General features: G+C 45.2%; 1 protein-coding gene across 2 annotated transcripts in view; it reads left to right on the top strand.

The window, feature by feature from the left end:
* Window positions 1-19,816, top strand: part of MTMR14 (myotubularin related protein 14) — a 79,461-nt gene that overhangs the window by 10,290 nt on the left and 49,355 nt on the right. For both annotated transcript variants that reach the window (XM_066613709.1, XM_066613708.1), the window contains exons 3-7: window positions 10,214-10,322; window positions 11,752-11,827; window positions 14,714-14,774; window positions 15,409-15,531; window positions 16,575-16,648. In XM_066613709.1, coding sequence (XP_066469806.1) covers window positions 10,214-10,322; window positions 11,752-11,827; window positions 14,714-14,774; window positions 15,409-15,531; window positions 16,575-16,648 — 443 coding nt within the window. The remainder of the gene's footprint in view (window positions 1-10,213; window positions 10,323-11,751; window positions 11,828-14,713; window positions 14,775-15,408; window positions 15,532-16,574; window positions 16,649-19,816) is intronic.

Here is a 19,816-nt window from a genome sequence, read left to right as displayed (position 1 = left end):
GCCAGTTATTAGCTGGGATCTGTTCATTCTTTTGTCCATAGCTCCAGAGTTGCTTGTTTTAAATACTCCTGCAGCAACTCTTGCTAGCTGAATAGGATTTTGCTTGAAAATTACATATAAAGAGACATTATGTGTGTTGAAGTGTATTGTTTGTGGTTTCTTGGTGCATTTTGATTGTCTGTATTGTAAATCTCTCTCTTCTTTTTCCCTCCCAACATCCCCAAATCCCTTTTTAGTAACAAACTGGAGTGACAGAATAAGGATTAGATATAAACGAAATAAAAGCACAACATTAGCCAAGAGAATAGTCTGTTGCCCATAACCATGTGTAAGCTGCTTTCCTTGAAGCTTTGGGATAATGGTGAGAAAATAAGCTGGTTATAATTGAGATAAAATACCGTAAGCATATGGAGTGTTGGGAAGGGTGGAGGGAATACCTTTTAAATACCATTGGATGCCTGTGGCAGTGCAGTGCATCTGCCCCAGTGCTTTGTTTTGGCACCATGTGGTCTAAAGAGCAAATAATTGAGTTCTCAAGGGCAGTCAGCTGTTGAGCGCTGGCTCCTGAGGTGACGCTATTAGGGCTCCTTGAAAGGTGCAGCCACTCAGGGATATCTGACTTTAACTGGTCTTTGCCTTATTTGGGGGTCAGGAGGTGAGTCACTCATACTCCAGGACCTTCTTCAGGCCACACTGACACATGTGAATTGAATAAGAAGGAACTAAGAAGCAACTTGAGCTTCATTAAAGAATGGGGGGGAGATCACAGGGAGGGAGCCATGAGGAGGGACTGCTGGAAGGAAGCTGGAAAAGCCTTTGAAACGAGCAAATATTTAATTGGCACCTCTTGGGAATGCATTGCTCCCTCCTACTTGGCAGTCTGTGTTAATTGAGCTGCTTCTTTCTCTGTATTGCTCTCCAGGATTCCTTCTCATTAACCCCCTCTTAACCACAGCATCTTTCCTGGGCCACCCTAATGATACATTGCCACCCGGATGCCCCTACCTCTCCTCCTCCTCCTCCTCACCATCTTGTTTAACCAAAGTAGTAGTTTTAAGTCCTATCAGCTGGCACTATAATATTCTGTCGTGTCTGACCAGTTGGAAATAGCTTTAAATCTCAAGGGTGAATTCTTGAGATTGGCTTGTGAATAGCAGACAGTGGATGTTTTCAGCATCTAGTCCTCTTAAAAAGCATGTGGTGGAATTTTAAGGTCTTCCACAAGGACCTTATTGCATACGCTACTTTTAGTATTTTTTGTAAAGGTTCCTGTTTGAATAAACCAGCGCTGTTTTTTCTTCTTCACCATTGCACCTTGCTGGACATCCTGACAATTTGTATCCATAGTTTGTATCTGCCTGACACTAAGTCTGGGTTTTTCCTCATGTGGTGAAATCTCACTTGTCAAGTCCCCCGAGTAGTCTGCTGAAAGGAGGGGGGGTCTAGTCACCCAAATGGTGCACAAATATTGAGAATCTGTCCCATGATACAAGCAGCAGTCTTGCAACCTACCTAACAAGTTATAAAGCTTTAGTTGTGCAGAAGCAGTTGTAGAATCAGCATATTTTCCAGATAGTTGCTCTGGGGAAGAGACCTTGTAACTCTGCACACCCAACCACCCTTGTTTCTTCTCTCTACTTTGACAAAGCATGAGAAAAGCATGTTTCTTCTCTCCACTATGACTTCATCAGAATTGTAATGCTCTGGATAAAAATGGCAATAGACTGAGCCTCCTTGTGTCTCCTCGCAATGAAGAGAGAACCATTTAACCCAGTGGTTCCTGAACTTTCTTAACTGGTGGCTCCCTTGACCCTACTGGGCCATTGGCTGTGGCTCCCCATTAGGTCTATAATCCTATATGTTGTATAGGGCAGTGGGTTTTTCACAAGGATTCTGTGACTCCCCTGGCTGGTTGTCATGAGTCACAGTTTGAGAACCACTGATTTTAACCCCTCAACATCCTGGATGCAGCAGAACTAGATCACCATCTTATAATCTAGCTCTAGTATCATTGAACCAGTCCTGTATAGAGTTGCAGATAGCCTCTTGCACCAGCAGGGTGCTCTGTTCACTTTAGGTTATTGTTCTGCATGCAGGAGACTCCCAGGTTCAATCCTTGGCATCTCCAGGTAGGGCCCAAAACCTTGGGAGAGATGCTACCTGTCTGTATTGATAATGCTGATCTAGGTGGACCAGTGGTCTGGTTCAGTAGAAGGAACACAGGAAGCTGCCTAAGCCTGAAGGATTTTCCAGATTGAACCATTGGCAGGTGATGTGCATGCTGCTACCAATGAATTGGCCTGTTTGGATAAACCTTTAATGCAGCAGTTCTCAAACTCCCCTCTGGCCTCTGCCCCCCTTAAGGGGCAGGGAGAAGGGGCAGTGACATGATTGCCAAGATCGCATCGCTTTGGAGGTGCGCAGGGGCTTGCTGTGACTTACCACAGCCTGCAGCAGTTTCCCGGGGGGTGCGGGGAGCCTCGTGCCAGCCTCCGCAGAGCTCCCCAACATGCAGGGACAAGCAAAATAATGACTGCAACCCACTTGCGGTTTCGCGATTGCAAACCTCCCCTTAAGGGTGCAGAGGCCAGGGCTCTCTGGCTAGGGCATCACGACACCCCAGTTTGAGAATCACTGCTTTAGTGAATTGTCCTCAGAAGATATAGGTCCTAGACATCATTCATGGTGGTGCTTAGTTTTCCTTAATAGGTGTTTTAATATTGATTAGGACCATAACTTTTTAAATGCCAGGTACCTGTCTCTTGTTTTTGAGACTGTTTTATTTTGGGACTGTTGGATCCCCTGAGCGCCCCTTGCTAGCCCCTTTGCACACCAAGTCATGCTGTCTTTCCACTCAGAAGAGCGAGATCTTTTTGTAGGGTAGAAATAAAAGCCTGTGGTGCTTCCACATCTTTTAAAGCATCTGATGAGTTTTAGGGTGCCAGTAAACCTACTCGGCAAAACTAGCCTCATTCTGAACTAAATGTCTGTTGAAATAATATTTATATTCTAAGTGTTGCAATTGTTTTAACAGCAAAATGAACACTGTCAGCTGTGTCAGTTTTTTGTTTAAGGGGTTGCTCCAAAGTCCCTGGGTGTGCTGGTCTGTTTTGCGGTCAGCTGGAGTGATCTCAGAACTGCCTGTACACACTGTCTTCAGTATGGTGTTCATGTTCTCTTTTGAATCTGCTGTGATCTCATCTGGAGGGCCGGTGGCTCACACCCTGATTTGCTGTTGGCTCTGTTGTTGAAGGGCGCCTGTTCTGAACTACAAATGGGGTGGCATGGCCCATTTTTGTAGGGGAAAGTGGAGAACATTGGATCCTGCTCCCCCTTGATACAGACCGAGCCCTTTTAAAAGCACTTTGGACTGCAAACTTCACAATCTTAATCTAAAAGCAAATGCACTTGAGCTACTTGGGAGGGAAAGAAACAATTTCAAGTCCCCAGCATACAAACCAATATTGAGACAAGCTTGTTTTTTTTCTCAGACATGCTGTCCTTTAGGTAATGCCCAGTCACAGATAGCTTGCAATTCTGCATGGTTCTTATAAATTTGAGATCCAGCCTGCCTTGCAAGGCAGCTGTAAACTGATAATAAAAGCAACTTTAAAATTGTTTCAGAGTCTGAGTTCCATCACTAAAAACACATTTAAATTGCAATAATGATAAATGTACAAATATCCACAATTTTAGATGATCCTGAGGGGAAACTAAAGTCAGGCCTTCAGTCCTCAGTGGCGTAGCTACGAGGACAGGGGTACATTGCCTTGGGTGGGAGTGCGAACCCACACCCCAGCCGCAGACCGGAGGTGGGGGAAAAAAAAGCAGTCTAAGACTTCCTGGAGGTCTTAGAAAGGCATTTTCTAAAAGTCATCTGGTACCCGGGGGTGTTTGAAATGGGGGTGTGTGTTAAAAAAACGTTGCACCCCTGGGTACCAGATGCCTTGGCTACACCACTGCTTTCCACCTCCAGTATACTGCATTTGGCAAGTTTTAAAGATGAGTGGGGGGAAAAATGCCAGCAGATATTTTCTGTTTCATGTCCTCAAAGAGATTTTGGGGGGATTCCTTCAAACATATCTGGATTCCATTTTTCTGTGACAGGGAAAACAAGGAAGAAAAGCTAAATGCAACCGGGCTACAATCAAGGGCCACCCCTTTCCCAAATTAGCATTTTTTTCCTATTCAAAACAATAAGCAATGTTTTTAGGTGCAGACTCGCTATGAGAAGTTGATGACATGAAAGCATGTGTTACTCTGGCCAGGATTTCCAATTTCAGAACTCCAAGTAAATAGTTGAAAGGTCAGAAACCTCACCATTGTTACTTAAGGTGTCTGGAGATTTTCCTTCAGGCATGGCTGGGAGAGGGAACGTTCTGTAGAATGGCAAAATAACACATAGACTGCTAAAAAAAGAACCCGGGCACCCTAGGAACAAAAAAGTATGCCCATATAGGTGTGGGGAGGGCAGGCTGCTTCCTCTTTTCAATTCTAGAAAAGAGGAAGAACCCTCCAGTGTTGGTTCTTGTATACCCTGACAAAAGTCAATAAGGGGCTCTGTGTTGGACTGACTGGTTATTGCTACTGCTCCATTAGCCCAGATAGGATGTCATGTGGTGGTCTTCAGATTCCTACACTGAGAAATGCTAATCCACCTTGAAACCATGTCCATGCTCTCTGATGAGTTGCCTGTGTTACAAGTCTGTTAGATTCTGTGTGTTGGGGACTCAGATTTTGCATGTTACCTCATTGTGGTATGGGACTTCCTGCCTTGGCTGTGCTTTGTAGAACCAAATGGGATGGAGGGAGGGAAATAATGCTTTAGTTCAGGGTCTCCAAACCCCGACCTGGGGGCCAGATGCAACCCACAGCAAGCCTCTGTCTGGTCCACAGTAGCCTCTGTTCCCTGAGAGCCTCTGAGCCGCTCAACTAAACACAACTGGAGCTGTGCTCTGGTCACATCCAGAGGGTTTTCTGAGAACCAGGTAGGCTGCGTGAGCTTCCCTGGTCCTCAGAACACTTCTAAAGGCCTAAAACATCACTTCCTGGTTTTCCCAAAAAACAGGAAGCAACTTTTTGTGCCCTCTGAAGGCCTTAGAGCAAGGGTGTCCAAACCCTGGCCCGGGGGCCACTTGTGGCCCTCGGGGGCTCCCAATCCGGCCTTCTGGGAGCCCCCAGTCTCCAATGAGCCTTTGGCCCTCCGGAGACTTGCTGGAGCCCGTGCTGGCCCGATGCAACTGCTCTACCTCTCACCTGAGTTGTGGGATGAGGGCTCCCTCCACTACTTGCTGTTTCACGTCTGTAATGCAGCAGTGGCAGCGAAGGAAAGGTTAGCCTTGCTTTGTGCAAGGCCTTTTATTGGCCTTGAGCTACTGCAAGACCTTCATTCAGTCATATAAGTTCAATCTATAATATATTCATTTATGTAAATTTATTCAAATTTGAAATGTAAATGAATTCATTTTTTCCCCAGCCCCCGACACAGTGTCAGGGAGATGATGTGGCCCTCCTGCCAAAATGTTTGGACACCCCTTCCTTAGAGGGCTTTCTGAAGGTTGGTGAGGCCTTCCCAGCCCTCAGAACACGCTCTGGGTTTTTCCAGTGATGTGCTGATTACTCCTGTATATTTAAGCAAGCTGTTTGGAAGGTGGGGGAACGGGGGTCAATTTGAGTCTGTGCTTTATTTCTGTGGTATTTGTTGGTGCTTGAAGAAATCTTGGAAATTTGAGCCCATTTATTCATTCATCTAAGTTCCATCTCTAATGCATTCTATTTTAAATTTTTTTCCAGCCCTCAACACCATGCCAGATATTTGATGTGGCCCTCTGGCCAAAAAATTTGGAGACCCCTGCTGTACTGGGTATCATTTCTGTCCACGTCATTAGTCTCATGGGTCTGGAACCCCTTTCTGTTTATAGAAAGGTCACATGATATCCCAGCACTTGATCTTTTCTTGAGAGCTGGGGTAGTGTATTGTCTGGATACTGTGCAGCCAATTTAGGATTTGCTGGGTTTGAATCTCTTTTCTGCCCAGAACTCACTAGGCAAGATGCTCCCTCTTGACTTTCCAGCTGCAGTGGAGGGACAGTAATACTTACAGGGTTATTTTAATGATTAAATCAAGGTAATACATATGGAATGCTAGAAATCCCAAGTATTATTACTTCCCCTCCCATCTCTCCCATTAACATTAACCTTGGGAATAGGGGTTCTCTTCTTAAAATATGTGCATGTGCTTTTAGTCCTGTGATCACATTTTCTATACGGGAACTCCCACTACCACCATAACTCTTCCTGGGTAAAGCAGTACATCACATTTTGCTCTTATTCCAAAGGCACCTAGGTGAGATGGGAGAGGGCTCCCCACTCCATAGCTAGGGCTTGGTCTATACATGCCATAGAAGAAAGTGGCAGAATCCTAAAACCGTAAAATTTTATGGGGCAGGAGGTCTGGTCTAGAGGGTAGAGCCTCCGTCTGCCTGAAGATAACATCCACAAGGTCGCCAGTTCGAGGCCACCGGCACCGTGCAACCTTGGAGCAGCTGACAAGCTGAAGCCGAGCAATTCCATCTGCTCTGAGCGTGGGAGGATGGAGGCCAGAATGTGAAGCCAGATCGTAATGAAACACCTTGAATGTAGTCGTTCTTGAAAGAAAGAACCTTCTTTGAAATTGTAAAAATCCCTATTTAATAAGGGATTTAATAAAGCCTGCCTATGTAAACCGCCTTGAATAAAGACCAAGAAAGGCGGTATATAAATACCTGTTATTATTATATTATTATTATTATAAAATGAATTGTGACACCTCAAGCTGTAGGTGTGGGGGATGCTATTTTTGAATGCTTCCCCATATTTATTTGTTTTCCTCTGTGCTAATGAAAAACAAAACGCCTGGTACATCAGAGAGAAGGGGCCTAGCCCATCCCATTCCGTCCTGTGTTGACTTTCTATTTGCAGGGATTTTTAATAAAGAGAATTCACATATGTGATCTCCACCAACACCTCCACCTGAAGTGATACAATCCATTTTACCAACTTGGCTGCAGGACCAGGCCTAGAGCTTGGACACTCCCAGCGTTTGCTCTTAGAGTGTTACTAGTGGGGATGTTCCCTCCCCAAAGAGAACCCCTGGAATGCCAGACTGGCAGCAGATTCTGGTTATTGGTCTTACTCTATGTTATCTGGAGTTGATGGGCAAATCTGATTTTATTTTAAAGACAAAATGGAGCAATTTTCAATCATCTCAGCTCACAATTTGCATCTTCTTTTGCTTTGCTTCCAATTCTTCCTTCTCAGGAGGCATCTCTGCAGGGTTCCATTAATGATAACGTTTGTGTGTGTGTAAGTTTGAAGACAGTAGTTGCATTGTTGGAAAATTCAGTAGCTCAATTCCCAGGCTTCCAAACTGGCTACCGGCCTTTGCAGGAAGTACACAAAGGTCTTTAATTATGCTGTGCTGAGCGAGCATAAAAGCCCTGGGTTGGGGTCATGTGAACATTCAGACCTAACTTCTGGATTCCCATATGTCTGTCTGTCTTAATTGCAGTTGAAATGGGTGGGGGGATGTTGAAATAGTTTCTGGGGTGGGAGAGTAGAATTCTGTTCTCTCTTTTTTTATTTTCCTTTGCAGGAACAGGCTGCATATCTTTCTGCTATGGCGGTTAGACCATTGCCAGCACGTTTCTTAAAACATGCAAGGCCACAAATCTCTCACAGAAACTGGAAGCTATTGCAGGACTCCGTGCATTCAAGCCACAAGAGTCTTTAGCAAATGGTTTCTATTGGGGGGGAATACTGCTCAATGCAGGGTAAAAAATCTTGTAAATTTTGGCACACATCTGTGTACACATGGAATCTTTATAATAAATCCCTAATCCGAGCCAGATTTTGCAAGCAAATAAAAGGTGATGTCAGTGTATGTACACCTGCATTTATTTTCCTCTCTGGGTGTAGATATGGGAGTTCTCTTGCTGGATTCTAAACCCCAGGGTTATTTCATCTCATTGATCTGGATTTCCCAATTACCAGAACACTCTTCATTACCCTGTGCCAAGAACTTGCCTGCTTATCCAGCTGCTGCATTGGGAGCTATGGGTAAATGAGGTTGTGCCATATGTCGGAGTGCTGCTTTGAACAGTTGTTCTCTGCTTCTATGCCAGGCATGTACGTGGTGTACTGCTGGATTCCTGAGAATTGCTGATAATTTATAAGGCATGTTTATAGTCTTCACAACTAGAAAGAGAAAGCGGTCTCAAAATTATCCGGGGTAATCCCTGAAAGCAGCAATGTTATGTAGCATTAGGATTCCTCTTTACAGAGTAGGCACATGTGCTTACACTGCCTCTGATGGTGATGGGCAGGCTCAGGCCCTTTACTGTTATTTCCGGTTTGTGGAAGGAGAGATTAGGCTTTTGTCCAGCAACTAGAGATAGGTCTTGTTTCCTTGCTATGTGTGAATAACACATTCCTCCCACCTGGTCAAAACGTCATTGTCACTGGGAACTAGAGAGCATCTTGGCTGGGAATTCAGATGTCAAAGGTGTGCATTGTGCATTGAACACCAGAATGTCTGCTTTTTTTGCTTTGCTTCTGAGACTGTCCATCCATCACTTTTGCTCCAGGGAAGGTGTTGCCAAATTGGGCCGCACTGATTCACTCCCACTTTCCCTCTCTCTGGTTCTGTCAAAACTGATCTGCTGTGACCTGAATAAGCTGCTCAAAAAGCATATGATTTCCTGAGCTACTGTGATAACAGTATATAGTGTTGGACTTGGAGACCCCAGTTCATGTTTTTGCCGAACTATGATTAAGGGTGACCTTGAATGAGTCGCTTCTTCATTGGCATCCTTCAGTCTCGGAAGACTATGGTATCACGCTCTGAAAAGTGGTTCTGGGACAGTGTCTGGTGTGGCTGAAAAGGCCAATTCGGGAGTGACAATCCCTTCCACACTGGGAGTAAATGTAGTCTGTCCCTGGTGTGTCTCCCTGGCTACTGGCCTTCCTTCTTTGCCTCAGTCTGTTGGGCAAGTGTCTCTTCAGACTGGGAGAGGCCATACTGCACAGCCTGCCTCCAAGCGGGCTGCTCAGAGGCCAAGGTTTCCCACCTGTTGAGGTCCATTCCTAAGGCCTTCAGCTCCCTCTTGCAGATATCCTTGTATTGCAGCTGTGTTCTACCTGTAGGGTGCTTTCCCTGCACAAGTTCTCCACAGAGAAGATCCTTTGGGATCCAGCCATCGCCCATTCTCACGACATGACCAAACCAACGCAGGCGTCTCTGTTTCAGCAGTGCATACATGCTAGGGATTCCAGCTTGTTCCAGGACTGTCTTGTTTGGAACTTTGTCCTGCCAGGTGATGCCGAGAATGCGTTGGAGGCATCGCATGTGGAAAGCGTTCAGTTTCCTCTCCTGTTGTGAGTGAAGAGTCCATGACTCGCTGCAGTACAGAAGTCACTACCTCTCAGCTTTACCTCTGTCACAGGGCAGTTGTAAGGATAAGTGGGGCAGGTGAGTAGAAGGAGACTGCCCTAGGGGAAAAGCAGGATAAATACTATTCACAATTTGGGTTCAGGTTATCTGAGTGACCGCCTTCCTCCATAAGTTCTGGCCTGCTCTCTTTGGTCATCTAAGAGGGCTCTCCTACAAGTGCTGCTTTTGTCCCAAGTTAGAGGGATGGCAGCAAGAAGGCAAGCCTTCCCAGTAGTGGTACCGCAAATATGGAACTCCCTTCCGGGGGAAGTAAGAACTACCCCTCCTTCTTAGCTTTTTGTTGAGGGCTCAAAACATTTCTGTTTTGTCTGGTGTGATGGGTTGATGTCTGCCTTTGCAATAATGGTTCTGCTGCTTCTCTCTGGACCAAATGGTTGCCTCCCTCCAATTGTTTTATTGTGTGTTTTTAAAAATGATTTTACTCACTATTTGTATGCGGTTATTATGGAACTTTATAAGCCACCTTGGGCATATGCTTCTGCATGAGCTAGTTGGGATATAAATTCAATAAATAAATTGTTGGTGTGTGAATACCTGCAGGTAATCTCGGCAAACATTTATTTAAAAGTAGTAAGCAAAAATTGCCAGGCTCTCAAGGGCTGATTGCACATTGGGCATAGGCCCAAATAGAAATTTTCAGTTACTCATGATCTTGGAACCCATCCAGATATCAACATCCTAATTCCTGCCAGTGCAGATAATTAATTCCTTTGTCTCCAATAGGTTTGAGAGTACCGTCCAAGTCGGGAAACTACAGGACCTTGTCCATCGCAGCAAAATGGCCCGATGCCGAGGGCGGTTTGTCTGCCCTGTCATCCTCTACAAGGGAAAGGTAAACTTGTCTCCTGCCACATCTTGAGCTGCTATTCTCCCCATACAGATGCATCATTGTAGCTTTCATTAGATTGAAAATGGTACCCACCCTAGATGCTCTTGTGTAGGTTGTACTGGGCTGGCTTAACTTCTGAGATCTCTTCTGGCCAGAAGCGAGTTCAACTTCTTATAAGAGAACTTGGCAAGAGTATAAAAGTTATCCCTGTGAGCCAGGATGGTTTGGAATCTGCTGTTTTCTGCTGAACTAGTGTTCCTAATTAGAGGAGAGGGTTAGCTTGAGGATGTCTAGGGTAAGTCTGGGTATCCCTGTTGAAGTTCTGCCCATTCTGCTCTCAAGAAAAATGACTGAAGTCTTGCTGATTATGGTGGATTGTAGTTGACAACCTTTTGAAAGTGAAGATCTTGGGAAGTCTGGGTGCATATTGAGGAGGTACAGGCAGCTGAGAAGAGTCCCTTTTTGAATGAAGGAGTTGGTAGCAAGGGTGTGGGGTTGCTTTTTGGAGAAACAGAGGTTATCAAATCTGTAGGATCTGCTTCAACCTGATGGGGGATTTCTTCATTCCTCAAATATTAATACAGTAATTGCTGGGATCCTGCTCTGTTTTATCTCTGGGTGCCCCAGTGCCAAATTTGTTTTCATAGCAGTGTTCAAGGCTAAAACTGGAGTGGGGTATTGGAGAAGTTGGAACAGCTCTAGCTGTCTTCTCCCCAGTCTATTGGCTCTTTGAAATTATAACTCTCCTGCTCTTCCCACTATTTGATCTCAGTTTCATTGAAGCTTCTGAGTAATGCAGGTTTGTTGGAGTTCTGTCTCCTTCGTGGGAGATTTCAGTAATTGAGAATGGCTTCACATGTTACCAGAAAATGTTAATTGAAAAGTGGGTAGGAGAGTGGCTTGGTCTTGTATCCTCTTTTTATCATGTCCATGTAACACCTGAGGCCCCCATCAAACTTGCATGCACCTATAGGGGGCTGAGACTGGACCAGTGCAGGAGATTACATGTTTTGTAACTTGCAAATTCACCTCACCCCTGCTAGAGAAGCTGAAAATGTGCCCTTAAGAATGGAAATAGGTGAATCTGGTTGGATCCTGTGGGGACCAGGCTAATCCTCTTCGTTAAGGGTTTGGGAGGGAAGGTTCAAAGAGCATGTTAATGAAACTCAGAGGATGCTAGTTAAAAAGGAATTGCAAATAGTGGTGTGGAGGAGGAGAAATTATAGGAAAATGCTGCTTAGCTTATCATAACAGTTGAGAAGTAATGAAACTTAGCCCACGAACTGCGCAGCCATCTGTCTGGAAGGGGGAGGCACATTGCAACTGCAAGTAGACCCTCTTTGGTTTGGGGTGGGGGAGGGTCCAAAGCAGAAGAAGATCTGTTACATCTCTTATGTGCTATGATGGACATTCTTTGTATGTCTCTCCCCAGCATATATGCCGATCAGCCACTCTGGCTGGGTGGGGAGAACTTTATGGGCGTACAGGATACAACTACATTTTCTCAGGTAAGACTGGGGAGGAGAAGGGATACCTTTTGGTTGTAGTCTGTGCTTGCTGTGTTTATAATGCTTGCTGGAGGGGAAGTGGCATCCTGGAAAATTGATATAAGCAGCAGACATGTACTTGGGACAGTGGTTTATTTCAAGATGGAAACCAAGTCTGTGTAAATGGAAGGACACACTTGGCAAATTATGCTGGGAGCCAGATACATTTTCAACAATTATACTTGCTGTGCTTAAAATATGATTTAATTCCCATTGAGCTAGAGGCGTAAGCTACCTCTGGAGCGCTTGTGTCTTCCACAAGTGGAGGTTTCCTTATTTGCTTATTTGGGTCAGTCCATAGTGCGTCCCCCATTGTGTATTGGGAGCTGCCTGCATCAACAAGGCACATGGAGAATTCCTGTTCCTGCTGAAGACATGTGGCCAGGCTGACTGCCATCACCTTTTGAAACTTTCACTTCAAACCATGACTGTGTGCATTCTGTGCTTTAAGAGCCAAGTACAACCTCTTTATCAAGCTAACTAAATTTTGCACCACGAGAAGCTGGCTTCAGAATTATGCAAAAGTGATATAAAGTATGAAAATTGGACAGTTCTGCTGCTGCTGCTGCTTCTGGGGAATGTCTGTGAGCGATGCAGGGTACTAAAACTCTCTCTCTACACAGACATTTCTCTGTGTTACAGATTTTACAAGGCCGCTCAAGAAGTTTGTTTCAAAAAGTCCTCACAATGTTTAGAAGCTCTATAGGAGCCAGATCCTCACTTTGCGGGTGTTCCTGGACCCATGTTTTCTCCTGGAAAGTCAGGTGGTGACTGTGCCAGGGATGCCTTTGTGCAACTTCAGCTTCTGTACCATTTGCAACCCTTTCTTGAGAAAATAGATTTGGCAGCTTTCGTCCATACCCAGGTCCCATCCCATTTGGCTTACTTCAATGTGCCTCCCTTGAAGCAGCCTTCAAAAAGTGTTTGGAAACTTCCAACTCTTCCAAAATGCTACAGCCAAATTGCTGATGGGGCTTCTCTCAGTTGGAGTAGGTTACTGCTTCCCATCTGTTTCTGGTTCAGTTCAAAGTTCTGTTCATTGCCCTAGGTCCACATTGTTCAGGACTTTAAAGGAATTTTAATGACCATCTACTCCTGTGTGGTTCTGTCTGCTTGTTAAGATATTTCGGAGGGCCTCTGCTTCGTGTCCTAAGTTGAAGCTTGATTGAGGAGCCTGTAGGATTGAACCTTTTCAGAGGCAGCCCCCAGCCTGGAATTCCCCCCACAGGGAATTTCCATTTCCTCCTGGCCTTCAAAATGGTTTTAAAAAGCCACCTGTTCTGTCTGGCTTGTGATGTACAATGCTGGGGGGCTATAGTGTATGCATACATACATAACTTTACAGTATGCATACAGTATGCATAACTTTGAAGGAGAACTATATAAAAACGTGGTCTGTGTGAAACATAACCCCCTTATAAGGTAAAAGTATATGTGAGTTATGCTGATCAGTGCTGGAAATTTGAACAATATGGAGCAGACCTTTTCTGCTGTTTGTGAAAATGTCTGCAGGCAGAAAAGTTTTGGGTGCAAATTAGAAAAATAGCTAAACTTGAACTCTTAAAATAGAAAAATATTACGCTCTTAAACAGCAGTCGACGGAAATGGGGCAAATGCCCTGGGCCCTGGGTCTGTGACTCTAGGACTGCATGGGAAGCTTCATTGAGGCTCCCGACATGGTCGTAAACTGTACTTCCGGTTTTCCAGAAGTACAGTTTAAGACTGCAGGAAAGCCTCAGAAGGCTTCCCCAGTCGATCTCACAGTCACGTGAAGCTCCGTCATGCTTAGAAGGTGGGGGTGGCATCGTGGACTTTTGCCCTGGGAGCGGGGGCAGGGTAAGTCTGCCACTGCTCCTAAAATGAATGTGCCACCAGAGAAAAAAGTGGTTATTGGCATTAATATGTACCCAGATATTCAAATTTAACATGATTTTAGCCTTAAGACTGCTATTTGTGAAATATTGGAAGCAGAAAGTGGTCTTGTGTTTAAGAGAATGGTTTATAAAATGTTGGTTTTTGGCCATCCTAAAGAAAGTTACATGTTGTATATAGATGAATCAAAAAGGAGAATGCATTTGATGAGGACTACAAATTATGTAGAGACACTTGGATTTAACAACAGAATACCATTGAGGACAAAATTATGCATGGGAAGGATGAAATGGATAGAGAGATGCTCTTTACACTCTCACATAACACCAAAACCAGGGGACATCCACTAAATTGAGTGTTGGGAGAGTTAGGACAGACAAAAGAAAATATTTCTTTACTCAGCGCGTCGTCGGTCTGTGGAACTCCTTGCCGTAGGATGTGGTGACAGCATCTGGCCTGGATGCCTTTAAAAGAACAAGTTTCTGGAGGAAAAATCCATTATGGGTTACAAGCTATGATGTGTATGTGCAACCTCCTGATTTTAGAAATGGGCTATGTCAGAATGCCAGATGCAAGGGAGGGCACCAGGATGAAGTCTCTTGTTATCTGGTGTGCTCCCTGGGGCATTTGGTGGGCCGTTGTGAGATACAGGAAGCTGGACTAGATGGGCCTATGGCCTGATCCAGTGGGGCTGTTCTTATGTTCTTACAATCCATTTGGCTTGATGTAAATTGAAATTATAATGGAAGGCAAACCAGCCAGAGCTTCTGCCATCACAACTGTTCTCTGCTAGCACAAGGACCTCTTCCATACACAGAGGGACCTTGGATGAATTGTGGGGCAAGCTGATAATCCTTCTGTATCTGCTAGTTTCCCTGTGTATCAACATTCGAAATGAATGAATGGTTTGAGGTTGGCAGTCAGAAGTGGCAGCAGCTGTTAACTTGCTGTCCTCTTTTGTGACTTTTCCTGCAGGGGGTTTGGACGATGCATGGGCAGATTCAGAGGACCTGACAGAAGAAGACTCTGCCTTGAGGTCTGTCTGACACATCTGGTGGGCGGACAACTGTTCTCCCTTGTTTCCTGAGAGGTGCCTCTTTCATTTTTGGTTAAAACCAAAACAAAGAGGATTGTAGGAGTCCATGAAATACATTGGGGGAGGCACACTTTGCCTCATGCAATTCTGGCAACTGGAAAAGCTTGTGAAATATTCACAATATGTTCATTCTGTACCTGGTAGTTTAATTGTTGTAGCTTCCCCTATTAAGTAACTCTAGAGGCTGTAGATTTTCCTGAGGGGAGCTAACCTCAACAACCCCTGCAGAAGAGTCTCTGAGATCGGGGGCAGGATCAGCAGCCATGACTTCTTTACCAGCGTAGGGGCATCCATTACATGTTTCCCTCTCCAAGAATGTGTTGTAACTTGTCCTTTGGAGAGGGGATACTTTACTGCTGGGCCCAATATTGGGAAGCTGTCCTGTGTGTTGAAATGGGGCTTGAGCTTCCTTGTTCTTTACCACTGCAGGGTGACAGAAGTCCCACATGGGGGATTTGCTTTATTATGTTGGACTTCCGCACGTTGTCTTTAATGCTTGGAAACTTATCAGTTTGTCTGAAGTCTTCTATTGCCTTTTCTTGAGAAGTTCTCACTAACTTGACCTGCATTTCAGGAATGCGGACTCGCAGCTGTTTGACAAGGTCCGAGGTCATGACATCAAGCTTTTGCGATACCTGTCAGTCAGGTACATCTGCGACTTGATGGTGGAGAACAAGAAAGTGAAGTTTGGTCTGAAGTAAGTATTGACAGCGCTTGGGTTTGTGAACTCTGACTGGCTATTTTGATCACTGTTCCAGCTAAAGGAAGCCCAGCTACCATAATTCCCTTGATTTAGCAGCCAAGTTCTTTATTGCTGCATTTGACCATGTTTTGAGAATAAGGACTACCTTAAGATGACTCTTTGCTGCTCTTGCTTCTTGTACCTGGCATGGTGCAAAAAACCTTCTGAAAAGGAGAAAGTGTGCCAAGCGCACCTCTTGCTTTTCGCCTAGGTTTTGGTTAATCCAGAAACCATAGACTCTTGGGAATTGTCTGCAGGAAGCTTAAAGCTGTTCTGCATGTTGCACAGAAACAGGTGGTAGAGCTCTGGGGTGTACTTCTTCAGTCTGCACCAGGGGTGTCCAAACTTTTTGGCAGGAGGGCCACATCATCTCTCTAACACTGTGTCGAGGGGCCGGGGAAAAAGTATTAATTTACATTCCAACTTTGAATAAATTTACATAAAATATATCAGAGATGGAACTTACATGAATGATTGAAGGTCTTGCAATAGCTCAAGGCGTATAAAAGGCCTTGCACAAAGCAAGGCCAGTCTTTCCTTCGCTGCCACTGCTGCTTCACAGATGTGAAACAGCAAGCAGTGGAGGGGGCCCTTGTCCCATTGCTCACGTGGAAGGTCGAACAGTTGCCCTCATGCTGAGAGCAGTTGTGTTGGGCTTACACCAGCTCCAGCAAGTCTCTGGAGGGCCAGAGGATCATTGGAGACTGGGATTCCCCATGGGCTGGATTGGGAGTCCCCGAGGGTGGCAGGTGACCCCTGGGCTGGGGTTTGGGCACCCCTGGTCTACACGGAGCAGGGTGGTCATGGTTATTTTTTTGAATGCTTCCTGTAGTACACAGGAAGCACGGAACTTAAATGTGCATTTATGCTTTCTAAACTTAGAACCACAGGATTTGGGAGCTGGGCAGGAGTAAATCATGCACAGTTGACATCACCCTACCTTGACATACAGTGACAAATGGCCTCACACCCATGTAGTGCTTTTCTGTCTCATTCAGCGTGACGTCTTCTGAAAAGGTGGATAAAGCTCAGCGCTATGCCGATTTCACCCTCCTCTCTATCCCCTACCCAGGTACGGAGGGATTGTTTTGCAGGGTGGGCAGCAACCTGCAGCTGGGTTTCTGTTGGAGGGGGCAGAATTGTCCATGTTTGGCTAGTCCCATTATAAGTGGAAGGAGCACAGTCAGTCCAAAATCCAACAAGGCAAAATCTCCACAAGTATTGAAGGAAAATATCATTTGCTTGCAAATGTGCTCCAATTTCTTGCTGTTTCTATCACATGTTGAGCATAATGTTGTAATTGTTTTTTGTTTTTTTGTTTTTTCTTGAATGAGGAGTTGCTTGATCCTTTTGGGAATCATGTTGGGTACAATAAGTAATTGAAGCATATTTAAATATACAGGTCCAACCTTGTTATACACGGATTTGACTCAACATGACTGGCCACTGCAAATGAGAAGGAAAGTGCTGATCCCTTGGAGAAGGGGAAGAAATGCATCCCTTTAGTTTAAAAAACTGCTTTTCTTACTGTTGCAGAGAGACAGTCATACAAGTGATCATTCCATTTGTCAGCTGAACCAGGCAAAGGCAGAGGGTCCTTTGCGTTTCTAATTGCTGACTGCCTCTCTTCAATAGTAAGAAAAGCTGTTTTTAAACCACAATTGTAAAGGTATGCAGTGGTAACAGCAGGGAGTCCCAGAACCAAACTCCTGCAGATGTTGAGGCAAGACCTTATTCCATTAGAAGCAATGAAGGGGCAAGAAACCTGGAAGTGGGTCTTTAGATCCATTTTTCCATTGCTTTTTTATCCACTAGTGGTTCTGAAACGGAACCCCAGTGAATAACGAGGGACAACCTGTACTGCTTTTCAAAGCGGTGTATAACATAAAGCCAATAAACAGAGCAAAAAGAAGATTTAAAATAAAACCAAACAAAATAGATTTTAAAATCTTAGAATAACAATATTTCAACAGTCAAAAGGCATCTGAAACACAAGACTTGAGCTGCCTACAAAATGACAGCAAGGATGAGGCCATGCTTACCTGTCACAGAGGTGTTGGGGCTGCAGTGGAAAAGTCCTTGCCTCTCATGAAGTCCTTGCACCAGAACGGATCTGAAGCAAGGCCTTGTTTGTAGCTCTTACTTGAGGAGAGTCTTCTTCTCTTTGGCATCTTTTTTTTGAAACTTCTTCCTTGTGCTTTTTGTTCCAAGTCTGGTGCTGCTGTCCTTTTCTTCTGGGAGCACCACCAGCATTAAATCACAAGTGGCCAATGCTGAGAGAGGATGCTGCATGCTGGGATATAATGTGTGACTGCAAGCTAGATGCTCCCTTGTAGTTGGCATTGCCTCTTACCTGCCCTGCTGGCGCTCGATTCCTTCTCTCCCTCCTGCTATTTCCAAGGCCTGCCCTGCGGCAGAGCTTCGCAGCTGTGCAAAAGAACTTTGGCTTGCAGGTGCTGACCTAGAAAGCCCTTAAACTCTTGGAACATTATGGGATGTTCCTGGAGAGATGTTGCACGGGAAAATGAGCCCGTACGTGCTCAACATCTTCTAATGGATGTGAACCCACACTGGGAGTGTTCCAATTAAAGTTGTATCAAGCCATGGATGAATTTCCACTTCCAGAACATGACTTTGAAATTGCCAAATAGCCAGGGTGGTTTGAGTGTGTCTGTGCATGTGTCTTTATCTCTTCTGCAGAAAATGTCTCCTCTGTTTGATCCAATCTAGGCAATGTCTGTGTATATACCCCAGTCCTATCCCCCACCCATTTGCACTGTTGCAGCCACACCATGGAAACATGCTGTGCATCCTATGGTTGGGGAGGCAATCAGGAACCTCCTCAAAGTAAGGAAACTTTTATTCCTTAACCTCCAAGTAAGCCCCCTTTTGCCCTATGGGTCTATTTGGATCCGCACCAGTTCTTTGGATGGCATAAGTTTAAGTGGACCCAAGGGGGCATGGCAAGGCCCCTAACACACCTCTTTGTGGCCCCTGGTCCCCACCCACTATCTACTTCCCAAGTCAACTTCCTGGTCTCCGGGCCCAGACAAACTGCTGCCACATGGCTAGCACTACTTTCTGTTTATAGTAGTGGCACGATAGCACGTTCTGACACCGTAAACCACACTGTGCTGCTGGAATATGTTTATACAGGCAGATCCCATATTTGCAGATCCAATATCAGTGGATTCAGTTATCTGTGGATCCAGGGGGGATGTGCGCCCATTAATGTTTAAAGGCTTACTGTGGCAATGTGTTTCTTGCTTTTACAGGTTATAAGCTTATAGGAACCTGTGAAATCAAGTAACACTTTGCTGCAGTAAACCTTTAAACGACGTTAATGGGTGTGGGGTAGCATGGAGAGAAGGTTCCCCTATATCCTCCATTTCCATATCAGCGGGGCAGGGGCGTGGAACAGATCCCCGTGGATATGGGGGGATGGCTGTAATTATAAACTTAGATGCCCCAAACCATCCCTTCCCAGTTTGCTTTGTCTCTTGCCAAAGGGTCTAGGCACTGAAGCTTCATATTCAAGCTTGTGTATAACAGAGAGAAACCTCTCCATATCACCCAGGGAAGATGTTGACTATTTAAAAAAAATTGGCCAGAGTTGCAAGGGGAAAAAATTGTACGTGTGTTGTACTGCATTCCTGCTCAGTGCTGCTTTCTCATGAATGGTGCAAGTGCGCAGGCTTGACTCCCTTTGGTCGAATAAAATCGCCTACGAATGATATCTTTAAAGCCTTGGTTGAGGAATCAACATGTACAGAATCACACTTCCACATGTCCTGTCCCCCTTCCTCGGAATAGCCATCAGTGGAGAAGAATTGGAGGTGTCCACTGGGCATGTCTCACTAACAAACCCTGCTTCAGATTGATCTTTTATGCACTAGCTTGGGGCTGAATGCTGGTAGTTACATGAGCTGTGAGCTGGTCTATGACGCACACACTGTGGGGCCGAGCGAGATCACAGCTCCCTTGGTTTTTGGCGACATACCTTGTCGGTTCCTGAGCGATAGCTGCCCATCTTCTTTGCTTGCTGGCTGTCGAGCTCCATGCTGCCTAGAGGGTGTGGTTGCTGCTTGCCAGACTGATTGCTGTTCTAACTCCTAATGACAGCCCAGCTCTGGCACAAAACATGGTACCTGCTTTGGGGTCTGTGAGTCCTGGGCAGAGACAGTGCGTTCCCTTTGCCTGCCTGCGTGGGCGGGGTGGGTGGTAGTTTCATTCTAGATGA

Source organism: Tiliqua scincoides, chromosome 2, assembly GCF_035046505.1.
Source record: "Tiliqua scincoides isolate rTilSci1 chromosome 2, rTilSci1.hap2, whole genome shotgun sequence".
Lineage (NCBI taxonomy): Eukaryota > Metazoa > Chordata > Lepidosauria > Squamata > Scincidae > Tiliqua > Tiliqua scincoides.
This window is presented reverse-complemented; position numbering and strand designations above follow the sequence as displayed.